Source organism: Nicotiana tabacum, chromosome 1 (assembly GCF_000715075.1).
Source record: "Nicotiana tabacum cultivar K326 chromosome 1, ASM71507v2, whole genome shotgun sequence".
Lineage (NCBI taxonomy): Eukaryota > Viridiplantae > Streptophyta > Magnoliopsida > Solanales > Solanaceae > Nicotiana > Nicotiana tabacum.
This window is the reverse complement of record NC_134080.1, coordinates 216504152-216530405: the sequence shown is the minus strand read 5'-3', so window position 1 is coordinate 216530405 and position 26254 is coordinate 216504152. Positions and strand designations below refer to the sequence as shown.

Genomic DNA, 26254 nt, shown 5'->3' with positions numbered 1-26254 from the left:
AGAAGGAGGGAACTAGGGAAAAGGTTACTTCCTACATACCTGAGGAAGAACGACAGAGGATGAGGCGTTGAGGCGACGAGCGGCGGAAGAGGAAGAAGGCGTCGGCAGTCGGCACTCAGCACTCAGCACTCGGCATTAGGCAGCAGGTGCAACAGCCAGCAAGAGGAGGAAGGAAGTCAGCCAGTCAGTAAAAGATAGAAATTAGACTTGTGATTTTGGGCTTCAGATTTGTGAGTATTGGGTAATACAAATTGGGCTAAAAAGGAGGTAGGTTGAGCAACGAAAAGATCGAAAAAATAGCACAGGCTAGTCAGTTTTCGGACTGGTCATTCAAAAATAATCAGCGTTTACAAAATCATTGAAAAATAGCCACTATTTTACCGCAACACAGAAAGTTCCAGCATAATATACTTGAGGTCGGTGCACATGTGTATGACCTTCCAGCATATTATGCTACTGGAGATTGGAGCACCTGTGTATGGACTTCCAGCATATTATGCTGGACCGATATATTATACTGGAACTTCAATATATTATACTGGAACTTCAATATATTATACTGGAGTATACTGGAACTCCAGTATATTATATTGGAAATCTAGTATATTATGCTGGAGTATTTTTCGGATTTTGAACAATATTTTCGTTCAGATTTATCTTTACATGAAAAGTGATTATATTTTGATTACTTTTAAAATTGTAGTTATTTTTGAACGACCACTCGTAAATCTAGCTATTTTTTAACTTCTCCCAAAAAAAATTCCGTACTTACTTAATAGTAACTTAAAACTTGTTGGCAGTGGCTGCTGCGCCTCCTTAGTCCCTCTTTACTTTAGTATTAAATTATAAATAACTTACTCCCTTTGTTTCAATTTATGTGAACATATTTGATTGGACACAGAGTTTAAGAAAAGAGAGAAGACTTTTGATTTTGTGGTGTAAAATGAGACACAAAACTTCGGCTAGTAAAATGAGGGAGTAAATATTACCCAAAACTTCGTTTTTTCGGTTAGTCGAAAAATCAAAACCGTTAACCACACCAAATATCGACATTTAAAAATATATAAATCGCACACCAACCGAATAATCGATTAAACCAACACCGAAAATCAAAATATACGGTTCAACCAGTTTTTTCGATTCGGACGATATTATGCACACTCCCTTTAACACATTGCTTGGATGAGTAGGCGACTTTACACTTGATAAATCTAAGTGTTTGTTTCTAGACCCAACTCTTAATTATGTAGGTCCTAATTATGTAGGTCTCAATTAGGGGTGAGTGTTCGGACAATATGAATTGGATATGAAAATTTTGGTTTGAATTTTCAATTTTCGGATTGAACAAATGACAATCCTAATCCAATCCAACTAAGCTCGTATTGGATCGGAGTTTTTAAGTTCGATTTTGGATTAATCGGTTTGGATTTTTCGGTTTTAAGCTTAAAAGTTGAGATATTTCTTCTTTTTACAAAAATGAATATCCAAATGAAGTACTCATGTTAAATTACCTGAAAAGTTTCTCATAAAAGTATTCAAGTAATAAAAGTATTATCAAGAAAATGCAATTGAGACATTACTATGACCGATAAGAAGTAGCAATAGTAAAATTATATCCAAATAGAAAAGATTCTGATAGTATCTTAGTAATTAATATTGAATATATGAGATAATATCTAATGGATAGGGTATTGCACTTATTACTATTGGCATATGGATAATAGACTAAATATAAGTGTAAAATTTCGGATTTTCCGATATCCAAAAATCTGAAGTACCAAATCCAATATCCAATCCGAAATCCAAAAATTTTTAAAATTAAATCTAAAACCCAAACCAAAAAATCAAAAAATCGAATTTCGGTTTGGATTTCAGGTTTGCCCAAACTATACCCACCCCTAGTTTCAATCATTAAATGCATTTGTTTTTTCCCTTTTTACAACTACTTTAGTGAATCTAAAAAGACAACCCGATGCACTAAGTTCCCGCTATGCACAGAATCCGGCCGAACTACAAGGGTCTATTATATGCAATCTTACCTCGCATTTCTGCAAGAGACTATTTCCATGGCTTGAACTCATGACCTCCTGGTCACATGACAATAACTTTACCAATTAAGCCGAGGATCCCTTTCAACTACTTAACGAGTGTGAATAGATATAAATGATTGAGATAATTTACGGGTCTACATTTTCTCAATTGGTGGTGTTATACATGTTCCAGTGCATCATCAGTACTTCAACAATTCAAGCTCCATAGCATTTTGAATTACCAAACGTCATAAATGCTTGTGTGCTGAGGGGACTTTGCGCAACTTACGAAGACAATGTGAAACACTAATATTTGAAGGTTTTCTGTCAGCAAGCAAACCATAGTATATAAAATTTCAAACAATGTAAAACCTGAAAGCTGAATGATGAGACTACCTTAATGACATCTTCTTTAGAAGAAAACAGTAGGATGAATCTGTCCTCAAAATTATCACATTCCAAAAGGATGGGCTGATCTAACTCTAGCAGCTAAAGAGGTTCTTAATACCCATTCTGTAAATAGTAAATAACACAGAGGCAATATGATTCGACGCTTTGGATGATATAACAGAAATCAGCTATAACTCTTAAGCAGCGCCACTTGCACCCTTCCCTTTCTTTTTCTGAAGTTTCTTCATGTAGAACTCCAGTTCCTTACCCTCCAAGATGTAACTGTCAAAGTTAAATGAGAAATGTGAGAGAATGACAAATAGTTAAATACAGATCAAACAGGAAAAGAACATTCATTCACATCATATTCTGAATCAAGTTTAGCCATATAAAAAGCGACAAAGATGCAGCTTTCACTCTCATAACCAAAGAAAACTAAAGCAAAAACTAGAACTCCAATTCAAAGAGTTTGAACTGCCACGAGTTTTCATAGTTAACAAAAAAAGTCAACAAATTCCAGAGAATTTAGAAACAATCTTGGACTGCTATGTCATTTAAATGTGAACAATCAAATAGAAACTTTTGTCAAAAAAATGTGCTTGTAACATTGAGTAAAAAATGTTTTTAGCAGTTTGGTAAAGTGAAATGAAGAGATTATGGGGTTGAGCTATACAGTTTTCAACAAAAGATCAAAGCTAATAGAGAAGACAACTCATACCCATCGGCACGGCCACATTGGCCAGGTCGTGACGAGATTGCAGCCAATAGACGGCCACTAGCAAATTGCTCTTCAACATGTGGGTCAATCTTACGATCTTGTTGACGCTTTTGCAGCTTTCTCTGGACATGGTTACTTTTTTTTTCCTCTGCAGCAGGAGCAGTCTCAGCCTCCTGTGAACCAATGAATAAAAACCATCATATAATGCACTAGTTGAGAGCAATTTTCTGGTGGCAACCAAATTAGTAGAACAACTAAACACATACTAGGACAAAATCCACCAGAAAAGACATTTGGAAAATACAACCCTTTCCTATTGATGAAGGGAAAAAATACACACAATTATAAGGAATCTTATAATCAAGAAAATACAATCTTTTCTTCACAAAAGAGGAGGAAGAAGTTTAAGGAATTTTCTTTAAGACCTTAATACAAACAATTATCTGTTTCCATGCATCAGAGCCACCACATACAGCAGTTAAAAGATAACAGAGGCTCAAGCAGAACATCTTACAATTAAGTGTTCAATAATGCACTTCAAGTTAATATATAGCACCATAAAATTGATTATCATATCAACCAAAGTGGAGCACCATGAATAAAGGAGACCACGTAAGACGAGGAAAGCATTCATGCAAATACCTCTCCTTCCTTCTTGGCAGCACTCTTCTTCTTGCGACCAATATCAACTCCATAGTGCTGGAGATACCACTGCTTAAATGGAGCTGCATCAACTTGAACAATTGCACTCTTCACTAGAGTTTGTGTCCTAACCAGCTCATTGTTTGAGGCATTGTACACCACATCCAATAAACGAGTCTTCCTAGTAACAGCCTCACTGCCCCAAGAGAAGTTTCCAGTGTCCAACCTCAAAGCACGCCACTTCACATTGCCTCCTCGGACCCTTATCCTCCTAACAGTCTTAGCATTAGTCACCAGCTTTGTATTTGCAGGCTGTCTTCCAAGCTCATACCTTCACAGAGACATACAATCAAAGTCAATCTCATAACATGACCAATAAACACTCAACTAAAATCATATCTATGGACAGCCCAATATTACAAAAATTCACCTCACAGAATAATTTAAAGAAGAGTTTGAGAAGATCTAGCCAAAAGAGAGACTCTAGGAGACTAACTCATTGCAATTATGCAACAAAAGCCACCAATCACTAGACTCTAAGGGGTCGTTTGGTTCAGAGGAGGGATATACATTGTAATCCCGGGATTACAATCCTATATGGAATAGCTAATACAAAAAAATTGGCATAAATTTATCTATTAGTTAATACCCACAACCAAATATGGGATAAATATAATCTCCAATTTTATACCGGGATTTATCCCGGTAATTAAACAACCACTAAGGAATCTACATATCTTCCTTCATAAAAGGCCCAGCTTCACATCTGCACCCTACCCCCAAAATTCAACACAGCCAAAACCTCAGACTAAATAGAGTCAGCTACATGTATTACCAATATCCATTCCATCAACATTTGTCTTATAAGCCAAATGGCAATTCTTTAAAACTAGAGGTTCTCAAGAAAGAGGAAAAAAAAAACTATCCAGCAAAATCCACTGCATTTCTAGCTTTGTATAACTTCATTAGCGTAAATCCATATAATAGATGCAAGTAACATTGTTGTCAAAAAAACAGAAGAACCAGCTTCAGAGCCCCAAACCCCACTCCCCTTATCTCTCTCTCTATCTATTAATCAACGAACTCTACCTCAATGTCAAACTAAAGAAGTCCGTTATATGAATCATCTATATCCATTCCATCAAGGAATCAACATATATGTTACAGGGCAAATTAGCAATTCTTTAGAACTAGAGGCGCTCAAGAAAGAGAAAAAACACTTCTAGTGAAAGCCATGGGTCTTTTAGTGTTTCCTAACTGCATTTGCCTATAATAATCAAGAACGATACATAGAGATTTCAAGGTGGAACAAAAACCTTATTTACAAGCCAGGACATAAGTAGTAGGACATTCAATAAAACAACTACACTCACTCACAAATTAATTTTGGTCGACTATATGAATCATCATCTAGCATCCATTTCCAATATAGTCAGGTCCAAAATCATAGATCATCCAATAAATTAACTACACTCAATCCCAAATTAGTCTTGGTCAACTATACGAATCTTATCTACCCATACCACTATATTCAGGTCAAAATAGTTGGATATCCAATAAATCAACATTACTCATACCGAGTAAGTTTTACCAGATAACAGCTACCTCCCACCAACACGGGTACTGGGTAACTCTATTCCACTATATTCAGGTCAAAATAGTTGGATATTCAATAAATCAACATTACTCATACCGAGTAAGTTTTACCATATACCAGCTACCTCCCACCAACACAGGCACGGGGTAACTCTACCGACCAAAGCCTAGACAGATAGGAAGAAATACCTATTTAGTAGACCATGTCAATCCTTTGTATCCATTCCATTCTATTCTAGGTCCAAAATAGTGTGACACTTAATAAATCAATTATGCACAGTCCAAATTTAGTTCTGATCGACTATGTGAATCCTCTATATCCATTCAGGTCCAAAGTAGTGAACATATTGAGATAAAAAAGTAATTTAACTTACTTTCTCTTCTTCCTCCACGCCTTCTTCTTGCCTCCAGTGGCACGTCTCTTGTGCATCGAATCCCGAGAGATACCTATCACATACCATAAGCACATTCATTACTCTTATTAAGCTTATTTTCACAATTTCATTAGACCAGGATACAAACATACGAGATTAAGGACGATAATATGAAAGCTGAGAAGTTTAATAATTTCGTTACCCATTGTTGCCGGCGACGAAGGATCCTAGGGTTCCGACGGTTATGCTCTAATACGGAGGGCTCAGCAAAAAAGAGATCGGCTGGCCTTTTAAACCACTTTAAAACCCTAGCTGTGATTAAATACCAGTTTTGTCCTCCCTTTACGTATTAGTCCTTGTTTTTGGGCGTCTAACTCAATCCGGTCCCCCATATTTTATTTGTTCCAATTTGGTAAAAATTGCACGGACGCCATATTTGGTCGCCCCCATTTAACTTATATTCATTTTTCTAAATTTTTTTTAACTTGTATCCATTTTTTAAATAACTTCAGCCCCCTTTCTCCTCCTCCTTCTCCTCCTCAAAGTTATATCCACTCTCAATCCAATAGGCCACTCCTTTCTGAAGTCTCTAATTGTGAAAATGTTCCAGTAATTGACATGGGCTGAGAAGATGGAAACATTTTAGTTCATCAATTTGGTATTTAAGAAGTATACCAAATTGGAGGAATCTGACCAAGAGGATTACATAAGTTAGTGAGCACCTGTATTTCCATCTAATACTATCAACGTTCGAATCATATGGAAAGTCAGTTAAAACTTCAACTCTAAGAAGGCTGAAGTTCGCTAATTACAAACAAAAACTTAAGCTCTAGAGCTGAAGTTCGCCAGTTATAAACAAAAACTTCAGCTCTAAAGCTGAAGTTCGCCAGTTACAAAAATAAAAACTTTAGCAATTACAAACAAAAACTTCAGCAAATAGAGAACAAAACTTCAGCTACTATGCTTAAGTTCACCAATTACAAACAAAAACTCCAGCACACTTGCTACTTCAGTCTCGTCTACTAGAATGCTGAAGTTTTGCATGATTGCCTTTGCTACTTCCAGGGGCGGACCCAAGTGGTGAGAAGTGGGTTCAACTGAACCCGCTTCGTCAAAAAAAATACTGTGTATATGTATAAATTTAGCTAAAACAAGGTAAATTTTGTATAGAAATTATTTTTGAACCCGCTTATATAGCTTATGTTAGTTATGGACTTCTCTGACTGAACCCGCTTGCACAAAATCCTGGGTCCGCCACTGGCTACTTCAGCCCCGTATGCTGAAGTTACGCGAAAAAGTGGGTACGTTTAGAATTTTTTTTATAAAACAGACACAAGTCAAAACGTAACCCAAAAAGCGGGTATAGATACAAATGCCCCTCCAATTTGGTACAAGTATATGTACTCATGTATGTAATCTCTCAATTTCAGACAAATTTCTTGCGACTTCAAATCCGTATGGTGATCGCAAAATCAGCTATCCGTACATTTCGCCCCTCCACTCTCGATGAACTCTAATTAATACTCTCTCGTTGTTCATATTATAAGTCCTTTAGAGTTCCTGTATATCCCATAAGAAAAATATTTAATAGCGAATCATAATTTGTCTAAGTTATATGTTATCTCTCCCTTCAATGTCTCATATTATTAATATATTAACTAAAGTAATAAATCAAGAACAATAACTATGACTCAATCACAACAAGTCGTGATAATTTGAACTCAGTATTTGTCTTATAAAATTCATTAAATATGTATAAATTATTAATTTAGAACTCAGTAACTTTTAACAATTAGAATCCTGAATCCATAAGCTTGAAATCATAGCTCCGCCTCTGCATAGCGGGAGTTTAGTATATCGGGCTGCCCCTCTTGGATATTTTAAATTGTTAATTATTGTGGCTTATAGTACTATTTACGTAGTTTCCAAATATATAAATTTTGTTTCAAAAAATTTAAAAATTCTATGTCCGACTTCATGGTCAAAACTAAGAAGTTCGACACTCAAAATCCGAGCTCCGCCGCATAAATTGGGACATAGGGAATAGTTGATAAAACAATGTGTTAAGTTCGAACTTTTAGCCAAAATTATCCCTTATGTTAAGGGATACGCTTAATTTTGTCCTCTAAATATAACCCTAAGCACTATTTGTCCTCTAAATTTGTAAATATAACCCTAAGCTCAAGGTTATATTTAAAGGATAAAGTTAAACTTACCCCCAAAGATAAAAGGATAATATTGACTAAAAACTCTGTTAAGTTCAACCAAATTGCTTGGCAAAAGCACAGAAACCTACAAATAAAAGAACCATACCAGTCAAAACAGACTTCAAATAGAAGGGGAAAATCAATCTAATATGCAACATAGTTCCATACACAAACATAAAGTTTCAACTATATTGTTTACAAAATGTGCAGTGTCAAATGAATCAAAATATTCAGTACTTATTGATAGGGATACTAGGTTAGTATCCCCAAATGTTTCACACTAGTAAATCAAACATGATCTCACATACAATCTGAAAGAAATGCAAATCCCAGAAAGAAAAAAGAAGGGAACTATAAAACAAACGCCGGCAACTTTGCCAGTTCATTACAGTAAACAAAAAGTTACACAGAGAAAAAAGAATATAAAAAATGACAACTCTAACTCTCAACATAGTACCAGAGGTACTGGTCTTGTCGTGGGTGCACAAACACATCGACTACAATAGATGGTATAATGTATAGCTCGCCATCTGATATACATCTCGATCAAGTGCTGAAAATGGATCCTATATTGCTTTTAGTATATTGAAACTTCAAACTGTCACAAGCGCCTTGCTAGCTCTATAGATAAGTTTTCTTGTATCCGAAATATATATTATGAGGGATACTATAAACATTGACGTCCACTTGTTTCTCTTAAGTCTGTTCTCCTATCTATCTTCAGATATCCAAATAACGAGATCTCCTATGCTGCGATTCCTGAAAACGGTAGAAAAAGAAAAGATGAGCTGTTTCAATTTCTCAAATATTTTGTCAAAATAATAATAATAATAATAATAATAACAATATACGCGCACGTATGCATTTCTTTCAGGCATTCAACCGCAAATTTAACAGAAATGGAGGCAACCCAGCATCATATATCTTCAATGAAATTTCATTGAAGACCGTTGAAGACATAATGCTCAATCTAACAGCTTAAGCTTTTAGATGAGATGATCACACACTTCAACATGGTAGCAAACCAGGCAAAGGTCCTAGGTTCGAGTGTCACCGCCGCCACCACCTCACCCACCAACAACAAACCCAGTGTTATCCCATAAATGGGTCTGGGGAGAGTAGTGTGTACGCAGACCTTACCCCTACCTTATAAAGATAGGGAGGCTGTTTCCGATAGACCCTCGGCTCAAGGAACAGTAGAGATAAGATAAAGCAGCCAATCTCACCGCCACCCAATATCAAAAAAAATTCCACGTGCTTGGCTCATCAGCAATAATCAAGCCCGCACATGAGGGGGCATGTTGAACAGTTGAAGACATAATTAAGTAAATAAAAATGTGCTCTCTCTAACAGCTTAAGCTTTTAGATGAGATGGTAACACACTTCAACAAAGACATCCTTTTATTTGTATACTTGAACAATGTATCTATGAGATAAAACTGGTTTGTCTCGACATTTTCCATTTAAGGCTGCTTTTGCTGTCAGCTATTAATTGTGACTCCAATATCAAGCAATGGAGTCTGGCAAGGGGAGGAAGGACATAGTCCATCTCGCCCCGACTTCTTTTCCTAATTACATGAGTATCTCATATTAAATCTCATGCTTGTTTGTGTTATTCTATTTGTAATCAAAACAATTGTGCTACCAAATAATAAATTACAAAAATAAATATGAAGTATTTAGCATTTTTTTTTAACCATAGTGTCCGGCCAACTTGCGCGCACCTCGACTAATTCCACGGTATACCTGCTACCTCCCATCGGACTAGATAACTCTGTCCACCAAGATTTAGAAATATGGGGAGAAATCACCAAAGTGTTTTTTTTTCCTCACGCTGGAATTTGAACCTGAGACCTTATGGTTCTCAATCCACTCCATCGACCACTAGGCCACACCCGCATGAAGTATTTAGCATTTAGACACTAGATAACTTTCCTTTGTTATACCATACATTATTTGTGTGAGTGTGCCTTGGATCGGTTATGCAGGGGATCAGGGAGATTGACGAGGATGTCACACACCGTATAGGGGTGGGGTGGATGAAGTGGAGGTTAGCGTCGGGAGTCTTGTGTGACAAGAAAGTGTCACCGTTACTAAAAGGTAAGTTTTATAGAGCAGTGGTTAGGCCTGCCATGTTATATGGAACTGAATGTTGGCCGGTAAAGAACTCACACATCCAGAAGATGAAAGTAGCAGAGATGAGGATGTTGAGGTGGATGTGCGGGCATACAAGGATGGATAAGATTAGGAATGAAGATATTCGAGAGAAGGTGGGTGTGGCCCCCATGGAGGACAAGATGCGGGAAGTAAGACTCAGATGATTCGGGCACATTCAGAGGAGGAGCACTGATGCACCGGTGAGGAGGTGTGAGCGACTGGCTGTAGTGGGCACGCGGAGAGGTAGAGGAAGACCTAAGAAGTATTGGGGAGATGTGATCAGACAGGACATGGCGCGACTTAGGATTACTGAGGACATGGCCCTTGATAGGGAATTATGGAGGTCGAGCATTAAGGTTGTAGGTTAGGGGAGAGTGAATATTTCTACAACACAATAGAGGGAGACTATCCAGTTAGGAGTTAGACTAGGAATGTCATTGGTCGTCTATTGATGCAGGGCTTTCCCTTCTAGTTGTACTATACCAGCCATCTATTTCGTATTTCGTATTTTGTATCCTGTATTTCATATTTCATATCTCTTATATATTGTTGTTGTTATTTTTATTACGCATTTTTATGGCACTAATATATCATCTCCTATTGCTTTTTTGAGCCGAGGGTCTCCTGGAAACAGCCTCTCTACCCTTCGGGGTAGGGGTAAGGTCTGCGTACATATTACCCTCCCCAGACCCCACTTGTGGGATTATACTGGGTCGTTGTTGTTGTTGTTGTTGTTGTTGGCACACACTCGCACCTGTGTGCGTGTGCGTGTACGTGTGGCCTGCCTGCAATTCACAAATATAGTCAGGGTGAAAAGTAAATCACGCTCTCATCCATGTCCTGGTGTATACACACACACACACCATTCAGGGTTGGTGAATGGTGAAGATGGCCTTTTCCACTCTAGATGAGCGGGTCTAGGCAGTTCTCCCAGTTTTTTCACAACCCATCACCATAGCAACAATGTTCTGCTATCTTATCTTATCTTGGTCATGCAAATATTCTGGTTGCCTAGACTACGTGTATGTAACTAGAATAATTCTTTTCTTTTCTTTTTAAACAATAAACAGATTAAAAGTTGAACATTATAACCTTAGTAACTTTCAGCGTCACTTCTGCTTTTAACCAGTTACACACACACATATTTGAGGGCAAACTGCAGTTACATATCTGTATAACCAATATCTGGAAATATAACAAGACATGTCTAAAATTCCAAAGCAACATACTCCAAAAGATAGGCTGATGATCAAACTCAGAAATGATGGAATAAATTATTAAAATTTAATACCAAGAGAGGCGATTCGAAGTATAATATTACCTCTATTCGATTGTCTATTTGCAATACTGTAATTTCCAATATAATCCTCAGAATCTTTAGCAGAAACATCTGCTGGATTTCCAAGACCATATTCAAATGAACCAGAACCATCTGCATGAGAAGACACAGCTTGCCAAGCTCGATCACCGTACACTGAACCGCCGCGGAATTGATCTCCGTAAGACCCCTCATAAGCGCCAGTTGGTGCTGTAAACGATGAAGTAGTAGCAGCACCTGCTGCATTATTTCTTCCAAGTCCGCCCGACCCCAGGCCGTAATTATTTTCCCCACTCCTGAAATTCCCACCACCGTATCCGGAAGAATTACCACCCGGAGCAGAAATGAGAGAAGCGCCCCAGTTACCACTGTTATTCCCAAAGACAGCGTAATTACCACTTGCGGAGCCCACATATGAACCCGGGCCACCAGAATTTGCTGAAGAGTTAAGGCCAATATTTCCCCATAAATTCCTCGTTGGGGAGCTTAGAAAAGACTCCCCTCTATTGCTGCTTGTGCTATATCCAATAGGAGTAGTGTATCTGCTTGAATTTCCAGTGAAATACGGGTTTAATATTCGCCCATACCCAAGATTATTGCTAAAGTTGGAAGCTCCTGCAAAGGTGGGGCTCAAAGAGGGATCCAAATTGACACCCATTCCATAACCAGGAGAAGCGAACTGAGAGAAACCAGTACGACCACCGGCAACAGGACTATACCTGCCATCCATTCTGACCCCGTATCCTCCGACTGAAGTTAGATTATACCCGTGAGTAGCATAGTTGTTGAGGAAGTTGTTGGCTCTATTGAGTCCATAGTTGAATCCCATGGGGAGAGGGCTGCGGCTGGGGCCCGGAGATAGCTCCTTTGGAACAGCGCGCTTTACTTCCACCATTTTACCATTTAGTTCATGAAAATTCTTGTACAATGTCCTATCAACTGCATCCTCTGAATCATAAGTTATAAATCCAAACCCTCTTGGCCTCTGAGTATTATGGTCATACATCACTACGACGTCTGTAATTGTACCAAACTGATCAAAATATGTCTTAAAATCACTCTCCGTGACCGTAGATGCTAAGCCTCCTACAAATATCTTTTTTGTGCGTCCAGGACCTGGAGATCCTTGAATGCTGCTATTGTTTCTATTTATTATTATTTGTTGATCATCCCTAGGAACAGCCTTCTTTGCCTCAACCTGAAAATTGAAAGCAATTTCTCATTTGCAGATATTGAGATGATTCTCCATTTGATAAAGAGCTCTCTAGTTTAGTCTTTGAAGTCAGGGGCGGATAGAGCTTTTAGGTTCCGCGTTTATCTAAACCCAGTACTTTCGACGCATTGCATAAATTTATATGTAAAAATTTATTAAAACTGCAATAAATAGTAGATGTGAACCGATAACTTTAAACATATAATGAGTTCAATGCTGAGAACCTTAAAAATTGAACCCATAGAGCTTAACTCCTGGATCCATCTTAGTTTGAAGAGTAAATAAGTTTTATGTGAACAAGAGAGGTCTCTATCAATTAGCTGCCACAAAAGTACAATCAATTGTTCAGCATGAAACAACCTCGCATTACAGCTTCCCGCGCCAGTTGACAACTAAGTAAACACTGATTATTAAACTTGTAGAGTTATGTATACCACCCTAATCACTCAAATGAAATACTACAAATTGACAACTATTACGCCTCGATCTCAAACTAGTAGGACTCGATTTATGAATCCTCTATATCCATTTCACTCCAATATCTAAGATAAACAACAACAACAACAAAGATGACAACAATAATAAAGACTACTATACCTCAATTCCAAACAAGTAGGTGTCTGCTATATGAATCCTCACTGACTACATTTTTCCATTTAAATTCGTCTAGAAGATTTATAGCCTGTTTGGCCAAACTTTTTTTTGACCAAAAGTGCTCTTTTTTTTGCCAAAAGCAGTTTTGGCCAAAAATTGAGGTGTTTTGGCCAAGCTTTTGGAAGGAAAAAAAGTGTTTTTGAGGAGAAGCAGAAACAGTTTGGGAGAAACAGAAAAAAGTAGCTTCTCTCCAAAAGCACTTTTTTGAGAAGCACTTTTGAGAAAAATACACTTAGAATCAGTTTTTTAAAGCTTGGCCAAACACTAATTGCTGCTCAGAAGTGTTTTTCAAACTAATTAGCCAAACACAAACTGCTTCTCACCAAAAGTACTTTTGAGAAAAGCAGTTTTGAAAAAAATCACTTCTCAAAATAAGCTGATTTTTGCGGCTTGGCCTAATGGGCTATTAGAAAGAACTAGAGATGACAAAAGAAGAATTACCGTTCGCCCGTCGATCATGTGCTTCTCCTTAACCACTCTTTCAGCAACAGCAGGATCAGAAAAGACTACAAAACCAAAACCACGAGCACGGCCAGTATTACGATCTCTCATGATCACAGCTTCCACCACTTCTCCATATGACCCGAAATATTCTTTAAGACGATCCTCATCCGTATCCCAAGAAATCCCACCTATAAATAGCTTACCGAGATCTGACTCCATCATTCTGCAATCATAAGTTCAACCGCCAACATAAATTTAAGTTTCACCCGCATATAAAAATCAAATCTTGCACAACATAATGCAAACATTAATACTACTAGACTATCATTATTAATTTATATTAGCAAAATTATTGCAGCTACACAACAAATCAGTTTTATTTTCTGCCATCATAAGTTCAATCGCCAACAAAAAATTAATTTACACCCACATAAAAAAATCAAATCTTGCACAAGATAATGCAACAATTAATCACAACTGGATACAAGAGAATCACTACAACTTTGTATTAGCAAAATTGCCAGCATCTGAATCAAAGTAATACAGACACATGATTATCAACTTGGTATAAAATATATTCGAAATTCAGTAGACCCCACATCAAAAATCAAATCTTGCACAACATAATGCAAGAATTAATCAAAACTGGATACTCGAGCATCACTACAACTTTGTATTAGTAAAATTGCCTGCATTTGAATCAAATTAGTACAGACATATGATTATCAACTTGGTATAAAAATACAACAACAACAACAACAAAGACCCAGTAAATTCCAACAAGTGGGGTCTGAGGAGGGTGGTTTGTACGCAATCTTACCCCTACCCTGGAGAGGCAGAGAGGCGGCTTCCGATAGACCCTCGGCCGAAAATAATCCAAAATTCAGAAGACCCCACATAAAAAAATCAAGTCTTGCACAACATAATGCAATAACTAATCAAAACTGGATTCTAAAGAATCACTACAACTTTTATACAACCAAAATTGCCTGCATCTGAATTGAACTAACGCAAACCAGGTGATTACAACAAAATATTGAAAATTCAGAAGATCCCACATAAAAAACAAACATGAAAAGATCCAAATGTGAATTTTTAAAAAAGGAATTAACAAATTAAAAAACAGACCTTATGTAGCAAATCAGGCAGACTACAAGGTGGGAATACTGATCAGAGACAGCAAAGTGAGAAAGTGTTGAATTCAATCCAAAAACATGGATCCTCTTACCATCAATCAAATAACAATCCAATGTGTCTGAAAAAAAATTCAAAATTTAAATAGATCAGAAGCTGGAAAAAAAAAACCAAAAAAAGAAAAGAAAAGCGTATGTATGAAGCAAAAGGAAGTTAAGAGGTCAATTTGTAAAAGACTGACCATTTTCAAGACACAAATCAAAATTGGGAAATGGGTTAGAAACAATAAACAGAGATCTAACAAAGAGGTCTATATAGTTAATTAATTATTAATTATATTAATAATAATATAGGAATAAGGTGAAAACAGAGGATGTGAGTGCTCATCCTCTACCTCTCTCTCTCCCCCCAAATGTCCCTCTCTTCTCTTTGGTTATTCCACTTTTTTTATTAAATTATAAATATTGAAAGGGAATGAAAATTTCTTGAATACTCCTCCCTTTTCAATTAATGTGATACTCCATAATTTATCTTCTCAAAATTTAAATGAATATGTCATAACATTAATGTAACTAGTTTTACAGCTTGTTTGGATGGTTGTTACTTATTTTATTGTGTCGTATTGTTATTTTAAATGTGATGTTTGTTTTGGGTTGTTACTTCAGTTTTTTTGTATCGTATCATTAAATTCGTTATTACGAAACAACGGAATGTGCCATTTTATGTAACAACTGATTTGGTGTGGTTGCTTCTCTCGTCTCATCCTTTATTGTTATTAAATAATTTTATTTTATTATTTACCCTACCTTTTTATATAATAAATTTACCCCGTATCATAATTTTTCTTTATAATATTACAAGTTTACTCTTCTTATTGCCGGTGCAAGATATCATGAAACAACAACAAACGATACAATCTATCCAAACATTGTATTCATCAAACGATACAGTACCATACAATACAATACATTGTAAAACGAATATTATTAAACTATATGATAGAGTTATAAAATAAAATCATTAAATAATTTCCCAAGCTCTTGAAAATAATATATATTGATGCTATTAGTCAACTTAATAAAGAAAAAATTTATATCACACAAAAGTATTCTAATGCTTTATCATAAATTTGATATATGAGTTGTGCAATTAGGTTAGTAGCTCAGACAAAATGGAATAATACGTTGACTTGTACTCTAATATCATGCAACAATACTATATTTTTGATGGCCTTAAAAATAAATTTTATTTGTTCGAGTATCTAATATAAAATTCTATATTATTTGGTTTAGTTATCTTACGGAGCATTTAATTGGATGATTACTGTTTTTTTATTTCTAGAAAGAAATAAAATTATTGTCAAAAAAATTTAAGGTAGAAAATAACTGCTTCTATTATTATTATTATTATTTTTATATATATGTTTTTTAATCCAACGTGAAGAAATTAATTAAATGAATATTTCTAGTAATAATAGAATAATAATTAATAAACTATTTTGCCTAGTGTGAACTTTATTTTTAAAGGATAAAAAAGACGAACGATATTTCACTAAGGGTATTTGTGCTTTTAATGTAATATAGAAGATAGATATAGATTATAAGACTTTTAAAATACGAAATATATATTTTTAACTACTCTCAAAAATAATAATCGATAAAGTTATATATTTTTTGAATATATGTGTGTGTTATACACATATATATACATATTTTATATACTTTTTGGCTAGCAAATAAAATTACTTCCGGTCAACCGACCAAGTTTGTATTATACCTTTTTAAAAATTTGTAATATTAAATATGCTCTCTATACCACTTTATGTGATACAATTGAGTCAAAAGGAGTTTTTTTTAATCGTGATTTTTATATTTGTTTAATATTTTAAATTGTTAATATCTGTGACTTATAATACCTTTAATGTAGTTTTTAAATATGTAATATTTATTTTAAAATAATTGAACATTTTAAGTTCAAATCACTCCGAAAATTAGATATTTTGACTTAATATTCAGAACTATATCACATAAAATAGGATTAAGGATTCAGAATTATATCACATAAAATAGGATTAAGGAGTAGATGTTTTCAAATATATAAATTTATCAGTTTTTTCTTAAATAAACTAATAAGAAAATAATGTCAGTGGAAACACAAGAAGTAAATAAGATGCAAAAAAAGAAAAGAAGTTTAAAAAATGGAAGAAAATAGATAGGAGAGTAGAAGATGAAGGGAGTGAGAGGCGGAGACAGGATTTTAAATTTTTGGATTCGGAATTCTAACTGTTTTAAACTAATAATTCTAAATTAATATATAATTTATATATTTACATAAAATAATTTTTTTAATACAAACAAAGAGTGCGAACCAAAACTATTGAGTTAGACCGAACCCGCTCTCGACACTCTTTGCTCCGCCCCAGCGTCCGTGAATGAGTACGTGCGTATATGTTTGTCTGTACATTTGGGTGTGGCAAATCGTTTGGTAAAAAAAATACTGGTGGGAGCGCCTATGTTATTACATAAGATATGACCAAACTTTTCTATATTACTGTTTATCACCTCAAGAATGATATATATTTATATATTTTTGATTTCCCACCCGGTGTTTGGTACTTATATTGAAGTCCGATTATATCCGGATTTGCATCGCGTAAGGCCTCATTCGAGGGGAAGCGCTCCCTACCAAGATTTTTTCATACCCAGGGCTTGAACTTGAAACCTCTGATCAAGAGAAGAGCAGTTACGTCCACTGCACCACATCCTTTGGTGGTACCCCGGGAATGATATGTTCCAAGTACAAAGATATATCAAAGTATTATAAATTTTATAGTTACAAGTATTTTCAAGAAAATTTTAGAAAAAGCATAGTCAAATAAAGAACAATTCGACTCCCTCAAAGACTAATTCAAAATGTTAAGTCAACGGTTAAGAAATAGTTTATTGCAATTACCACTTGTTTGTGATAATGCATCCAGATTTAGTATAAATACATGTTTAAATAAAAATTCACCAACGTATATAAAGTTTGAGTCGAAAATAATACACTAATTATGCTTTGCATCTGTTGCTTTCTGTATAAATATCCCGATATATTAGTATCATTCATTTTTGGACAAATAAAGTAAACAATAAAGCACACACAAAAATGGAAAACAGAGGAAAAATCACTACTAGAGTGCTTTAGGATATATACAGTTTGAGTCGAGCCCTGTGAATGAAATTTTTTTTAATAGGAAGCGCTTCATGTTTATTAGGCTTTACACAACATGAATCCGGATTAGTCGGGACCAATACGAGTACCACACCTTATACCTAATACTCTAGCTCCGCTCTAGTAAGTCCGAGCAATTTCTGTAATTTTATTCGCATTCTCAAGGAGGTTTTTTTTGGGTGGGTGAGTGGGGGGGGGGTGGAGGGAGGGTTTTACATTTTAACTTTGCACCTTTACTATTTGTATATTATAATGTTCACAGCCTCTAACTTGAACTTATCTTCACATACCTCCTTTACTAATTATATATTATAATGTTCCACGAAATTTAATAATATCTTTGGGAAAAATAGCGAATCTTTCCTACCAAGGAAAAAAGACAAACAAACTTGTTTATATGTTTTGCTTAAAAGAAGGTGAAAAAAAGTTTATGTAAAGATTTTTGCATGATTTGTTACCAATAAACAAGGTATTACATGCGCCCACATTTAGTAAAGTGGGAGAATAATTTTTCATCGTTTCCACTCGGTATCCGATATTTGTATTTACGTCTAACTAAATTTGGATTGACATCAGAAAATTTCACATTGAAGATTAAAGCGTTTTCTAACAAAAGTGACTTCATATTTATGACATGAACTTGACCCCTAATTAACAAAAAAAAAATGAAAAATAATTCAATCATCTCCTTTTTGTAGACTCCACTGACCGATGGCTGCTGCTTCGTTCTTCTTCCACATTTTGCTACTTATACAAGTAAAATAGTATCAAAAATTAAACAATAATAACAAAGACAATGCTACAATACTATTACTCCTAATAGCAAAATAATAAGAACAGTATATAATATAACAATAATAATAAGTAGATATTATTATTCATTTCAGTAATTGAGTGCCTTGCTTTCTCAATGCCATATGGACCACCTAAATGATCATTAACTGAAAAAAGAAAGCCTTGGACGGGTCTAGAATTTTATTAAGGGATATAAAAAAATATAGAAGTAAATACACAAAACAATCAAAGGAATTCTACGCATAATAACATATACATCTTTAAAAAAAAATTCTACCTAGCTACACATTGTGATTTTCCTTTGCCCCTCCTCTTTTTCCTTCTTGAGTCGAGGATCTACCGGAAATAGCCTCTATGCCTTTTTAAAGGCAAGCGTAAGATCTGTATATACTCTACCCTCCCTAGACCTCACTAATGAGATTACACTGAATTTAGTAATATTATATATAGTGTGATTTTTCGATTTAAAGAGTGTTAATTGACAATCCTTGAAAAAAGGTAGTTCCGCTACTAATTTCGTGGGATACCTATAATTTTCTAGGGGACAATACTTAGCATTTGCAGGTACTATTTTAGAGTTGGATCAAAACGACCAAAAAAAGGCATATGTCTATCGCCTAAACCCTATTTTGGGGACATGCAGGCCCAGAAAACATTGCTAAATTTTGAATTTGCACAACGTGGGAATGATTGAAGAAGATGCAAAAATAAACTTGATAAGTTCTTTTAAATTTATTGTAACGTTAAAATTATGGATTAAAATTTAATATTTATTGAAATTTTACTAGGTTTACATACTTATAGTGGCAAATTCAGAATTTTCATTTAGGGTTGTGACTCCAATCCAGGACCTAACGGTCGTGCGTGGATGTGATTTTACCAACCGGAGCAAACTTCATTTATCATAAATATATATATATAAAAAAAAGTAAGAAGAAAAAAAAATACAAGCACAACATAATATATATATATATATATATATATATATATATCATTAAACCTCTATTGAAAAGGTTAGAAATGGCGGAGCCATAATTTTTATTAAAAGATGTCAAAATATATAAAAATAAACATATCAGGAAATCAATACAATACATAATATATATACATATAATTTATTTTTTTACCTGCCTACGCAGTATATTTTTCTCGCGAAGTAGTGTCATTTGACATCTTTTCAATAAGGTGGCTCCGCCATTGACTATAAGGTGACTCACGTGACCGTATACTTATATTTATACTCCGCATCGACAGTTATAGATTCAAGTGAATTTATAGCCAAAATGCTATATCCGCCTCTGCAGACATTGGACAGACATTCATGCTTCTGCCTCCCTATGCTTTGCCAAAACCCAAACTAAACGCATCTGGCAAAGAAATTTTTACTGGGTAGCAATATGATTCCTATTGTCGTCTACATCTTTTTTGAAAAAACAATGAGTCATGAGTGGAGTCTTTGTTCATATTCTAACTAGGTAGAAGTTACATGTGATCTTTCATAGCATTCAGAGACGAAGCCAGGATTTTAAGTTTATGCGTTCTGAATTTATTACCGAACTTATGTATCCTTTTAGTTATTGGGCTCGCAGTTAAATCTTTATACATATTTAATGAATTTTCTAATACAAATATAAAATTTATACAAAAGTTATTGGGTTAATCTGAACCCCTAGATTCTTCTCTAGCTCCGCCCTGATAGCATTGAAACAAAGAGAATACATAGCGCATGTACAGCTGTGATGCATCAACTGCACTTTTCCCATTAATTTATGTACTATATTCTTTTTTAAGAACAATTATTATTGAGAGTAAAATAGAAAAAATATAATTTATTTTGTCTTAAACTTCTGAAATAACAAATAATTTAAGACAACTATTTTTAGAAATTACGACATATAGTTTGTGACGAAGATCTAGCGTAATGTTTCATAATAAAAATAGATATGTGCTATGTATTTGCACATGAACTTCTAGCACTTAATCATAGTCGCATTGGTCTAATTCAACTCAAAAAACTAACTCATAAGGTGAGAATTGTCCCTTATATACTACAAAAAATAATATCGTGCCCATCATCGGTAGACCAGGAATTGAAATGAGTCTGCATACAAGAAGGTTTTATCGAAAACGTGAGAAATCATCGAGAAAACTCTAAGGGGTCGTTTGGTATGTGCGATAAGGGATAATAACCCCGAGATTAAATGTAAGATTATTTTATTCTAAGTTTAGTTGAAGTTTTGAATTCAGGATTAGCAATTCAAGGATAATTAATCCCACAATTGGGTGTTATTCTATCCCACATTGTGGATGAGATAATAATCCTTGGATTAGTTAATCTCGGGATAAATACTAAAATGACAAAGATATCCTTCTCCAAGGCTTTTCTCCCAAAGTCTTTTAAACAATCAAACATTAAAATTGAAAATAAAAATCTATCCTAATTTAACTAGTATATACCAAACATATATTTATATTATATCACGTATATCCCATTTTTAGTCAATGAGGACATAACTAAAATAAGTTTGATTAAACCTAATCGTTGATAACATGATAATTAATTGTCTCATCTATTGATCTTTCCTCGTGCATGTTTCATGTTTGCTTTAGGGGTTGGTTCAGTGACGAAATCAGAAATTTTTTCAAGGGTGTTCAGACTTAAAAGAAGTAAAAAAAATTCGATAAAGGGTGTTCAATATATGTTTTATACATCTAAAATCAATATTTTATTTATATATACAGTGTAATTTTTCGACAAAGGGTGATCAACTTAAAAGGTGGTTTCGCCCCTGGGTTGGTTCAAGGTATAGCTTTTGTAACTTCATGGTATATCTATAAATTAGCTAGTTTTTATTTAAAAGGTAGAAATTTATTATTTCTACTTAAGCTAATAGTTTAGAATTTTCGTTATTATTACTATGGGTCCTAAAATATAAGGTAATTTTACTCGAGGTCCTAAAATACAAGGAAATTTTAATCGTTAGTGTCAATTAGAATTTCATGCTATCTGAATTTAAGCCTGCCCAATTTGTTCAATTGAGACCACCTTATAATGTAATTGCATTTTCTTGTCCAATTAATGTTTTTTCTGCATTTCTGATACTGAAAGTGATATTAAAAGTGAGTAATAAAGCTTAAGTCCATCTATAAGAGTGGAGAATCTTACAAAAATGTCCCAAATAAGTTTCAACTTATTAGTCACTAACCATTAATCATAGACTTACCAAAATTAATCAAACACATAAAAATTGAAAACCCAAATAAATAAGAATCTTTTTCTCCAAGAATCACACGCAAAGATCTCTTTTCATGTTTTTAAGCATAATTAGCAAAATTAGATACAAGACGGAAATGAAATTTCATTGATGAGATAGCAAATAAGGTGATGAAATACAGAAAGAAATATATACAAGATTCAAAAAATCTAAACAAACAAGGCAATTTTTCAATGGGTACGATTGAAATTCATTGAAAACATATAGATGAGTCAATATACAAATTCGAGGAAGATTGGATGTGATTTGGACTAATCTGGTATCAAAATGCGTAGTTGAAATCGACTTCAAAAAATTCTTATGCGACAAATATATCAAACATGTATCACGCATGTATCTCACACACAGTTATACATGCAATACACAAATGATACACAAAGTAATACACATCATTTTTTTTCATGTTCATCTTTTATTTCGAATTTTCAATTGAAACCACCTCAAAAACTCTACCAAACCATTCCAAAACTGAGAATTCAAGCTCCTTAAGATGTACTCAATCTATTTTAATAACACCGACTAAAAAAAGCAAAAATTTGACCTTTTTTTGCTACAAATAGCTAATTGGCTAATATTAGTAAAAGAATTAACCCAAATAGCCGTTCACCCAACCGCTTAAACTAAAAATAGCCGATGGAGGTATAATATATAGTTTATATATTATGTGTATAATTATATATAATCAATGTATAAACTATGTATATGACTAGAAAAAGTAAACAATAAATATGGCCGGCTATTTGTGTAACATATATTTTAGTAATATTTTATAAATTAATCAATTTTTTACTAAGCTACTTATAAATGGACATATTTGGTAGTTTTCATTAAAAGTTTTCAATAAATCTGGCTTAAAATCACTTTTATGATCTACCCAAACACTCAAATAAGTTTAAAAGTGCTTTTAAGTGTAGTTTGACAAGCTTTTAAGCCTATCCAATCCTTTTCCAAAGCTTGAATAGCACAAGCTTTGAATATCCTTCTAATTTGTTAATCACTTGCAAATTAGCAAAAAGAATTAGATTGAAGTCCAAGAAATACTCAACCATATTTACTTCAGCATTAATTTCCAACTCCAAATTGTAAATAAAAATAAAGCGTTTGATACGTAGGAACACATTTTCTAGAAATCGCAACCTCGGTCCCTAGATCCCGACCTACCACCCTCCTCCATCCTTACCCATTTCATTTCCCTACAATGTATATCTTGTTATAAAATAAAAGTAATGCAGTAAAATATAAATAGAAGAGATAGAAAGAAGGGAGAAGTGTTTTCTTCTTTCACTTTGGTGTATTTTTCCATTGCAATTACATGACCTTTTATAGTCATAAAAAGTAAAGATGATGGACATAAAGTAGAAAATTTAATCTTTAAGTTATTCACAACATGAGCATCCAATGTAGCATCCAATGTAGTATCCAATGTACAAACTATTCATAACACTCCCCCTTGGATGTCCATGTAAGATAATGTGCCTCATTAAAAACTTACAAAAAAATATTGGGATGTACATAGTTATTTATAATATGCATTGATTGCTGCCTAATTAAAAACCTTACCAGGAAAATCCAGTGGGACAAAACCTTGGTTAAGGAAAAGAGTGCAGCGTGTAGTTACTCCCCCTAATGAAAAATCACTTAATGTCTCGAAGACGACGCATACCAATCTTATATATCAGTTTTTCAAATATTGAGGTTGGTAACGCCTTAGTGAACAGATCAGCCAAATTATCACTTGAACGAATTTGTTGTACATCTATTTTACCATTCTTCTGAAGATCACGAGTGAAAAAGAATTTCGCTGAAAAGTGTTTTGCTCTATCTCCTTTGATATATCCTCCTTTCAATTGAGTTATGCATGCAACATTGTCTTCATACAATATTGTTGGAATATTCTCTTTCGAAGAAAGACCACATGTTTGCTGAATGTGTTGAGTTATAGATCCTAACCAAATGCATTCTCGACTCGCTTCGTGAATGGCTATTATCTCTGCATGATTTGAAGAAGTAGCAACCATAGTTTGTTTTGTCGAACGCCATGATATGGTTGTACCTCCTCTTGTAAATAAATAGCTTGTCTGAGATCGGCCTTTGTGTGGATCAGACAAATATCCTGCATCTGCATAATCAATTAATGATGGCTTAGATTCATTTGAATAAAATAAACCCATATCAATGGTCCCTTGGAGGTATCTGAATATATGTTTAATACCATTCCAGTGTCTTTGTGTTGGCGAAGTACTAAATCTTGCCAATAAGCTTACTGAGAAAGCTATATCTGGTCGGGAATTATTGGCAAGATACATTAATGCCCCAATTGCACTAAGATATGGTACTTCGGCACCAAGAAGCTCTTCATCATTTTCATGAGGTCGGAATGGATCTTTCTTTATATCAAGTGATCTCACAACCATCAGGGTACTCAATGGATGTGCTTTATCCATATAGAATCGCTTTAAAATCTTTTTGGTGTATGTTGATTGATGGACAAATATTCCATCTTTCATATACTCAATTTGTAGACCAAGACAAAATTTTGTCTTTCCAAGATCTTTCATTTCAAATTCTTTCTTCAAACAGTCTACTGTTTTTGGAAGCTCCCCAGGAGTTTCAATGATATTTAAATCATCAACATACACGGCGATTATAACAAATTCAGATCCAGACCTTTTTATAAAGACAAAAGGACAAATTGGATCATTCTTGTACCCTTCTTTCAACAGGTACTCACTCAGGCGATTGTACCACATACGACCTGATTGTTTCAATCCGTATAAAGATTTCTGAAGCTTTATTGAACAAGTTTTTCGAAAACTTTTATATGCTTCTGGCACTTTAAATCCCTCAGGTACTTTCATAAAAATTCGTTGTCTAATGATCCATACAAATAGGCTGTAACAACATCCATCAGATGCATATCAAGTTTTTCTTGCACTGCCATATTTATGAGATACTGAAGGTGATAACATCCATTACAGGAGAATATGTCTCCATATAATCAATTACAGACCTTTGGGAAAACCTTTGTGCCACAAGTCGTGTTTTATATCTAACGACTTGATTTTTATCATTTCGTTTTCGCACAAAACCCCATTTATACCCTATTGACTTTATGCCTTCAGGTGTTCGAACTATGGGTTCGAAGACTTCACGTTTTCCAAGTGAAGTTAACTCTGCCTGGATAGCGTCTTTCCATTTTGGCCAATCATTTCTATGTCTACATTCATTGACAGATTTTGGTTCAAGATCCTCATCTTGTTGCATTATTTCAACAGCAACATGCAAAAATGTTATCGATAACAATATTATTTCGGTTCCATCTTTTTCCGGTTGAGACATAACTTATTGATATCTCTTCATTTTCATTATTTTCAGGTATCTGGACCTCTCCTAAGGTCTTATCATTTGTTACGTCTTGGGGCTCTTCTTGAGCCACTACCTCTGTGTTATGTTCACTTTGATCACTTTCTCCTTTTCTTCTTCGGGGATTTTTATCTTTAGAACCGATTGGTCTACCACGTTTCAAGCATGGCTTAGACTCATTTGCTTTAATTAATTGTCCTGCCGGGATATCAACTCGAATTTGAGCATTAGCAGCTGGAATATGTGACTTAGTCACTCTTGGTAGGTCAGTGAATGCATCTAGCAATTGATTTGCAATATTTTGTAAATAAATAATCTTTTGAACCTCTTGTTCACATTGATTTGTTCGAGGATCTAAATGAGACAGTGATACTGCATTCCAATCTATCTTATTTTTCAGCTGCTTATTTTCTCCCCCTAATGTTGGATATACTGATTCATCAAAATGGCAATCAGAAAATCTTGCCGTAAATAAATCTCCAGTCATCGGCTCTAGATATTTTATAATAGAAGGAGATTCATATCCAACATATATCCCCGACCTTCTTTGAGGACCCATCTTTGTGCGTTGTGGTGGAGCAATTAGAACATATATCGCACAACCAAAGATCCTAAGATGGGAAATATTTGGCTTCTGACCAAAAGCCATTGCAACGGGGAGACTTTATAATAATTTGTGGGCCTTATCCGCACAAATGTTGCTGCATGCAAAATAGCATGACCCCATACTG

At 34.6% G+C, this 26254-nt stretch overlaps 2 protein-coding genes across 4 annotated transcripts; both read right to left on the bottom strand.

The window, feature by feature from the left end:
- Positions 1-2358: 2358 nt before the first annotated feature.
- Positions 2359-6090, bottom strand: LOC107803064 (small ribosomal subunit protein eS8). The gene is made up of 5 exons (XM_016626663.2): positions 5953-6090; positions 5751-5823; positions 3781-4111; positions 3139-3311; positions 2359-2702 (listed from the first exon to the last, which is right to left on the bottom strand). The coding sequence occupies exons 1-5, from the start codon at positions 5954-5956 to the stop codon at positions 2618-2620; spliced, it is 666 nt and encodes a 221-aa protein (XP_016482149.1). The 5' UTR covers positions 5957-6090; the 3' UTR covers positions 2359-2617.
- Positions 6091-8122: 2032 nt separating this feature from the next.
- On the bottom strand, positions 8123-15390 carry LOC107803062 (heterogeneous nuclear ribonucleoprotein 1). Of its 3 annotated transcripts, none has more exons than XM_016626660.2 (5): positions 15272-15390; positions 14872-14998; positions 13741-13966; positions 11436-12630; positions 8123-8716 (listed from the first exon to the last, which is right to left on the bottom strand). In XM_016626660.2, exons 3-5 carry the CDS (start codon positions 13963-13965, stop codon positions 8703-8705), a joined length of 1434 nt encoding a protein of 477 aa, XP_016482146.1. In that variant the 5' UTR covers position 13966; positions 14872-14998; positions 15272-15390; the 3' UTR covers positions 8123-8702. The 3 variants fall into 3 exon arrangements, with proteins under 3 accessions (XP_016482146.1, XP_016482145.1, XP_016482147.1); XM_016626659.2 differs by having other exon boundaries at positions 15119-15320; XM_016626661.2 differs by lacking the exon at positions 15272-15390 and having other exon boundaries at positions 14564-14998.
- Between the last annotated feature and the right edge of the window lie 10864 nt (positions 15391-26254).

Excerpts from the sequence above, each read along its gene's own strand:
- LOC107803064 (XM_016626663.2), bottom strand. Across the intron at positions 4,112-5,750 it reads GCGTGGAGGAAGAAGAGAAA|GTATGAGCTTGGAAGACAGC; the intron begins GTAAGTTAAATT and ends GTCTCTGTGAAG. Across the intron at positions 2,703-3,138 it reads CAATGTGGCCGTGCCGATGG|TTACATCTTGGAGGGTAAGG; the intron begins GTATGAGTTGTC and ends TAACTTTGACAG.
- LOC107803062 (XM_016626660.2), bottom strand. The coding sequence starts at position 13,965 with ATGATGGAGTCAGATCTCGGTAAGCTATTTATAGGTGGGATTTCTTGG. Across the intron at positions 12,631-13,740 it reads ACATGATCGACGGGCGAACG|GTTGAGGCAAAGAAGGCTGT; the intron begins GTAATTCTTCTT and ends TTCAATTTTCAG.